Consider the following 7096-nt stretch of genomic DNA (forward strand, 5'->3'; position numbering starts at 1 on the left):
ATGGGGGACAGCCGCCCCTGTCGGCCACCGCCACGCTGCTCCTGGTCTTCGCTGACAGCCTACAAGAGGCGCTGCCAGATCTCAGCGACCATCCCACACCCTCTGACCCTCAGTCTGAGCTGCAGTTTTACCTGGTTGTGGCCTTGACCTTGATCTCAGTGCTCTTTCTCCTTGCGGTGATTCTGGCCATTGCTCTGCGCCTGCGACGCTCCTCCATCCCTGCCGCTGGAGGCTGCTTTGGGTCTGTTCTCTGCTCGAAGTCTGGATCTGAGATTCCCCCCAACTACAGTGAGGGAACATTGCCCTATGCCTACAATTTGTGCGTGGCTCATACTGGAAAGACAGAGTTTAATTTCTTAAAATGTAGTGAGCCCTTGCAATCCACTCAAGACATAGTTTGCGGTGATTCTCCTGGGGCCTTAATTACACTCCAGGGTGGGAATGATTTGACTTCACATCCTGAGACCCTAACACTGGTGAGTTTCATTTTTGTGTCTTATGTAATATTCTTCTAGTTTCTCATATCTCAGGTGTACTAATCATTTTTATATCTAGAATCATATTTAGAAAATTCATAACTAATCACTATCTTGTCTTCTCAGTGTTCACTTTTGGCTGATTATATTTTTCAAGACTTACTTGGCTCATAGTTACTCTATAATTCAGAAAGAATGTCACTAAATTGGAGATACCTTGTCAAACTCAGATTAGCAACCCAGAGGCACTTGTCTGGGGCTCTTACCAAATAAATAAATAAATAAATAAATAAATAAATAAATAAATAAATAAATAAATAAATACCTATGTATTCAAATCTGCTTAAAGATGAAGTCCCCATAGCCTATTTATATGTTTTTAAAGTTTAATAATACTTAGGCATGCAATAAGTGTCAAAGCAGTTGCTCCTTTCAGAGAAACAGTTATTGCAAATAATTTCATGGGTGCATTTAAATCATCTTCATTTATTTTAATAATTTTTAAAACTATAAGCATTTGAGGGGGAGTGGTGAGCAGATCCATGAATTCCTGAAATATATGCAAAGTTATAGATGTATGCATTTTTTCTTGGGAGAGGAGTCAGAATTTTGTTGCCAGTACCAAGGTTTCTGTGGTCCCCAGAACTTGATACTAACTACCCTAGAGGAATTTTTCTCTTCTATTTTTTTCCTTTGGGCTCTTGTCTTATATTTGCTTATCTTTTCTTGGTGCTCAAGTTGTGCTCTTTCCCAATCTTCTTTCCTCTCCATTGCAAGATCAAGAATTTCCAAGAAAGCAAATGAAATGCTCTTGCCTTTTGTGCTCAGTCTCTGTCTTGGATTGCCTGGTATAAAATCTTTGAAGAGTTCCATACTTGGGGCATAGTGACATAAACACTTCTGAACAATGTGTTCTCTGTATGAAAGAAGCAAACCTCTAAACTGTTCATTGTTGAGGCGAGAACTACTGTTGGGTTGAGGGGCACATACAATTGAAGATGTGTGTACCACTTTACTTTGGACTTCCATATAAAATGTCAAAAGAAGAGATTATTTATATTGGCATGCCCTGATGAAAACAGGTCATTTGGTGTTAACACTTATTTTTTAAACACATGCATCACTGTTTCTAGCTTAGTTTTTTAAATTGTAGCACTTGAAATTCTTCTACATATTTATGTTCCCATTACAACACAGACATGTTCCTTTTAATTTGTGATTACCTGCTCAATTCATGTAAATAGGTCAAATTAATTTCTACTAATATACACCTATAATAAAAATATTTCTTAAAAAAAGATTCATACAAAATGTAATTAATTAAAAATAATAAAATGATTCACTGAGGCTCAGTAAAACTAGTTTACAGAGAATATTTTGAAAACCTTTACACAATCTTAATGCTAAACAAATTTAATTAGTTAATTAAATCTAAAATAAAAAGATTCTAAGTGAATTATAGGGATATGTCTCTATATAGTCTCTAGATGAATGTCTAAACATAATGGACCATTTAAATAAAAATTTCAAATAAAATTGTAAGGCTTCTGACTATATCTAGAAGCTCATAGGAAATAAAATAAGCATTACTTACCGCATTACTTACCTCTTGAAGTGGATATCTTTCTATAGGGAAAATAAATGTTGCAAATATATATTTACTATTTTCATTTAATATTTTATAGTACTTTCACTCCACTTTATCCCACCCAATAAAAAACATACAACTAGTAGTTGATTTAAGGATATTAGCCGAGAAACCAAAGAAGAAATGTAAAATAAAATCTCCAACAAAGAGAAGCATTTTTCTGTTGTACACATAGCGGGTGCAGTAACTTCCGAGGACTCTGAGCGCCGCTGTTCACCTACTAGGAGAGAAACGCAGCCAGCGCTCAATCCGGATTCTCAAGGCTCCAACTACACAAAGCTTCACAGTTCCTACAAACCCGCTCCGGGACTGCAGCGACACTCACTCCAGAATTTAAGGTTCTCGGGCTACAGAGACTCCCTGCAGCTAGAGAAAGAAAAAGGAACCGGTCAAAACACAAAGAGGACATTGCGAGGATTCCGTGACCAGACAATGGCCGCTCAAAGGAATCGCCCTGACCGCCGCGCGCTGGCTCTGTTCTGCCTTTTTCTCGGTGTGCTGTGGGAGGCTGATGCCCGGCAGATCCGCTACTCGGTTCCCGAGGAGCTGGACAAAGGCTCCTTCGTGGGCAACATCTCCAAGGATCTCGGGCTGGAGCCCCAGGAGCTGGCGGAGCGCGGAGTCCGCATCGTCTCCAGAGGTAGGACGCAGCTTTTCGCTCTGAACCCGCGGAGTGGCAGCTTGGTCACCGCGGGTAGGATAGACCGGGAGGAGCTCTGCGCTCAGAGCGCGCGGTGTCTGGTGAGTTTTAACATTCTCGTGGAAGACAGGGTGAAACTTTTCGTGATAGAAATAGAAGTAACTGATATCAACGATAATGCCCCAAAATTTCAAGCAGAAAATCTAGACGTAAAAATTAATGAAAACGTCGCCCCAGGAATGCGTTTTCCTCTCCCGGAAGCTGCTGATCCGGATGTGGGCGTGAACTCCCTACAGAGCTACCAGCTCAGCCCCAGTCGGCACTTCTCCCTAGCAGTTCAGAGCCGTGCCAGTGGCGTCAAGTACCCGGAGCTGGTGCTGGAGCGCGCCCTGGATCGAGAGGAGGAGGCACAGCACCACCTGGTCCTCACTGCCTGCGACGGGGGTGACCCTCTCCGATCTGGCACTGTCCTCATCAGTGTGACTGTCTTCGATACAAATGACAACGCACCGGTCTTCACTTTGCCCGAATACCGAGTGAGTGTTCCTGAGAACTTGCCTGTGGGCACACAACTGCTGACAGTCACCGCCACCGACAGGGATGAAGGAGCCAATGGAGAAGTGACATATTCATTCCGAAAATTACCTGATGCACAATTGTTGAAATTCCAACTAAACAAAAATACTGGAGAAATAAAAATATCAGAAAATCTAGATTATGAAGAAACAGGTTTCTATGAAATAGAAATACAAGCGGAAGATGGAGGAGCATATCTTGCAACCGCAAAAGTGTTGGTTACAGTAGAAGATGTAAATGACAACAGTCCAGAGGTGACCATCACATCTCTGTTTAGTCCCTTGAAGGAAGATTCACCTCAGGGAACTGTTATAGCCCTTTTAAATGTTCACGATCTAGACTCTGGACAGAATGGACATGTCACCTGTTCCATATCAGAAGATCTACCATTTAAGTTAGAAAAGTCCATTGACAGTTATTATAGATTGGTGACACACAGGACCCTTGACAGGGAACAGGTATCCTCTTACAATATTATTGTAACAGCCACAGATGGAGGAAGTCCACCCCTATCAACGGAAACTCACTTCATCCTGCAGGTGGCAGATATCAATGACAACCCACCCACCTTCTCTCACACATCCTACTTTACCTACATCCCAGAGAACAACCCCAGAGGAGCCTCCATCTTCTCGGTGACAGCGCTGGACCCTGACAGCAAAGAGAATGCTCGGGTTATTTACTCCCTGGCTGAAGATACTATCCATGGGGCACCTCTCTCTTCCTACATCTCCATCAACACGGACACCGGCGTCCTGTATGCATTGCACTCCTTTGACTATGAGCAGTTTCGTGATCTGCAGATGCAGGTGACTGCCACCGATAGTGGGGACCCACCACTCAGCAGCAATGTGTCACTGAGTCTGTTCGTGCTGGACCAGAATGACAATGTGCCAGAGATCCTGTACCCTGCCCTCCCCACCGATGGGTCCACAGGTGTGGAGCTGGCGCCCCGCTCGGCAGAGCCGGGCTACCTGGTGACTAAGGTGGTGGCAGTGGACAGAGACTCAGGCCAGAACGCCTGGCTGTCCTACCGTCTGCTCAAGGCCAGCGAGCCAGGGCTCTTCTCCGTGGGGTTGCACACAGGCGAGGTGCGCACTGCGCGGGCCCTGCTGGACAGAGACGCGCTCAAACAGAGCCTGGTGGTGGCGGTCCAGGACCACGGCCAGCCCCCTCTCTCGGCCACCGTCACGCTCACTGTGGCCGTGGCTGACAGCATCCCAGACATCCTGGCCGACCTAGGCAGTCTTGAGCCCTCTGCCAACCCTGAGGACTCCAGCCTCACGTTGTACCTGGTGGTGGCGGTGGCAGCTGTCTCCTGCGTCTTCCTCGCCTTTGTCATCGTGCTGCTGGCGCTCAGACTGTGGCGCTGGCACACGTCACAAGGGCTCCAGGCTTCAGGAAGCGGATTGGTTGGCATGCCCACCTCTCACTTTGTGGGTGTGGACGGGGTGCAGGCTTTCCTGCAGACCTATTCCCACGAGGTCTCCCTCACCGCGGACTCGCGGAAGAGTCACCTGATCTTCCCGCAGCCCAACTACGCGGACACGCTCATCAGCCAGGAGAGCTGTGAGAAAAAGGATCCTTTGTCTTTGTTAGATGATTCGAAGTTTCCTATAGAAGACACCCCTTTGGTTCCAGTGAGTTCTGTTTTCACTCCTTTCCTTTCATGAAAAAATTATTGTTGGTTTTGCTTTTAGGTGACGGAAAATTTTAATCTCTATTCTTTCACTTTTCCTTTGTTTCAATGACATTTGCTTCTTGCCAAAACATTGAAGAGTAGAACTTAGTTATTAAGGCTGATATGTTTTTACTTTCTGGTAAATATTTACATAATGGCAGAGTATTTGTTTTATAGTTTTGTGTGCTCTCCTGTTGGCCACATGCTGAAATCCTAGCTGTTGTTTTTGAAGGCTGGTCTGGTAAGAATGGGTAAATATCAGAAATAAATTAGCATCACTGGAAACCCAACTCAAACACCCGGACACTCAATGTTCCTTTCAAGGAGAAGGGCAGTACACCTTTGCGGTTATATGTTTCAAACTATACTTTGTAGTGACAGTTACCGTTGAATATACTTCTAAAGAAACTTAACATTTTCATCAATATTCTATAACAATTCATCACAATGTGTGCTTAAATTTTTCCAAGTGTAATCATGCCTGGTAACACTACATCATCCTTTTTGCCTGTGGTTTTAATTTCATAGTGTTGTGTGGAAGACATAGCATTTTAATTTGACTTTCTTGCTCAGTTGGGTTTCTGGAGAACCTATAGAAGGTTAAATTAAACAAAATTTGTGTTCTGTTCTCTTTGTATTTTTGTTAAATTCTCCAATCTCTGAGGCTGAAAAAAATCCATAGATTGTGGATAGATAGACTTGCATATGTTCCCAAGAACAGGAGCAAGGGATGTGTGCCAAGAGTATTTCAGTGGCCCCTTAATGTAGAAAAAAGAACCACCTGAAACTCTGAAAACCCTGAAATTAAAGAGTCAAAATAAATTTAAACTCAAGAAAGACATGTCGTTTCTGCAGGAGATCCAATTATAAGCAGGGAAGTACACAAAGTTACTCCAAACAAATTATCAGTGGAGTTACTGATGACCCCATTTAGGTTATTGAAGATAGTGATGTATTTGGTTTGATCTCTTACTTTTAGTTTATTACTAATAGTCTTCTAAACTAATAGGGTAGCATAAAATCAAAGATTATCCTAATGTGTCTCAAAATACTTATGAGAACATTACTTTTTTTCATGTCATTCAACATTTGTTCAATGATAGGTCTGTGGAAGGAGGACATACCCTTTAGGGTTGTAATTATTAACTTTTAAATAATTGAAACTGTCATTTAAAATTTCTGTCCACGAGGCTCAAAATTATTATGCATCTATCTGTTATTTTGAACATTACAGGGGTTTTTTTGGGGAGTGGGAACTCTTGACATGGTAGCTATTGTAGCAAAAATTTTAAAAATGTAGTTTTAAAAAGCACAGGAAACTTTGAATGATTGTAATCAGTATGGCACGGGTTGTATTCTAGTTCCTAAATATGGGGGAATAGATTAATATTTTGTATTCAAATATAAGCTAGGATGGAAGACCAAAAAAAGTTTTTTGCCTATCTTCAGTACTACCCTTTGTGGATCATTACTCTTAAAAGAAACAACAGTGATTGCTTCTGGGTGGAAGAACCATGGGAAAGACCTACTTTTCACTCTATTTTGTTGTGCCTTTTTTACTTTTGAAAGAAATACTTTCATCTATTCAAAATCTAGGTAAGTTTTTAAAATTGAAAAATATATACTTTTGACCATATCAAAAATATGTTTCTTGATGAAAACGGAATCACTGAGGAATAAGATTCAAATATTTTAGCTGTTACGATTTTGCATTTCAAGAAAAAGATTTCCTGAAATAGAGAAAAACTAGATTGCAGTTCCACATGGGGCCTCAGGGCGCCGCTGTCGGCCAGTACAGGACAAGCGCTAAAGCCCAGGATTCCTCAGCCTCCAGCCTGGGATTTCCTGCGCAGCCACAACACAGAGAAGGAAAACCGCTTACACATTAGTGCTCCTGGCCGCTTAGACTCTCCCCAGCACAAGCGGACTCCCATCCCCGAGACTGGAGGCTCCGCCTGTCCTGGGCCGAATGCTCTTCCAGTACGATAGAGTGCACTTTCTCCAACTGGAAAGCCTGGGACCCAGCGAGAACGACAGCGCGTAATGGGAGGGAGCTGCGCGCAGAGACGCCCGGC

General features: G+C 43.0%; 2 protein-coding genes across 10 annotated transcripts in view; both read left to right on the forward strand.

Moving 5' to 3' along the window:
* Positions 1–2461, forward strand: part of LOC109392592 (protocadherin gamma-B7-like) — a gene marked incomplete at its 5' end in the record, with an annotated part of 4096 nt that extends 1635 nt beyond the window's left edge. The window contains 2 exons of the mRNA XM_019661172.1: positions 59–288; positions 2349–2461. Coding sequence (XP_019516717.1) covers positions 59–288; positions 2349–2461 — 343 coding nt within the window. The remainder of the gene's footprint in view (positions 1–58; positions 289–2348) is intronic.
* The window catches only part of LOC109393460 (protocadherin gamma-C4), a 161371-nt gene that overhangs the window by 83325 nt on the left and 70950 nt on the right, over positions 1–7096 (forward strand). The window contains exon 1 of one of the 9 annotated variants that reach the window (XM_019662859.1): positions 37–78. The exons of 7 other annotated variants lie outside the window; for them this stretch is intronic. Coding sequence is in view for 1 of the 2 variants with exons in the window: in XM_019662789.1 (XP_019518334.1) it covers positions 2557–4980 (2424 nt within the window). In the remaining variant the exon portion in view is untranslated. Of the gene's footprint in view, positions 1–36; positions 79–2161; positions 4981–7096 lie in introns of those variants that run through there. One more of the 9 variants, XM_019662789.1, reaches the window with a different exon arrangement.

The sequence above is a fragment of the Hipposideros armiger genome, unplaced genomic scaffold (genome assembly GCF_001890085.2).
Source record: "Hipposideros armiger isolate ML-2016 unplaced genomic scaffold, ASM189008v1 scaffold_11, whole genome shotgun sequence".
Classification (NCBI taxonomy): domain Eukaryota; kingdom Metazoa; phylum Chordata; class Mammalia; order Chiroptera; family Hipposideridae; genus Hipposideros; species Hipposideros armiger.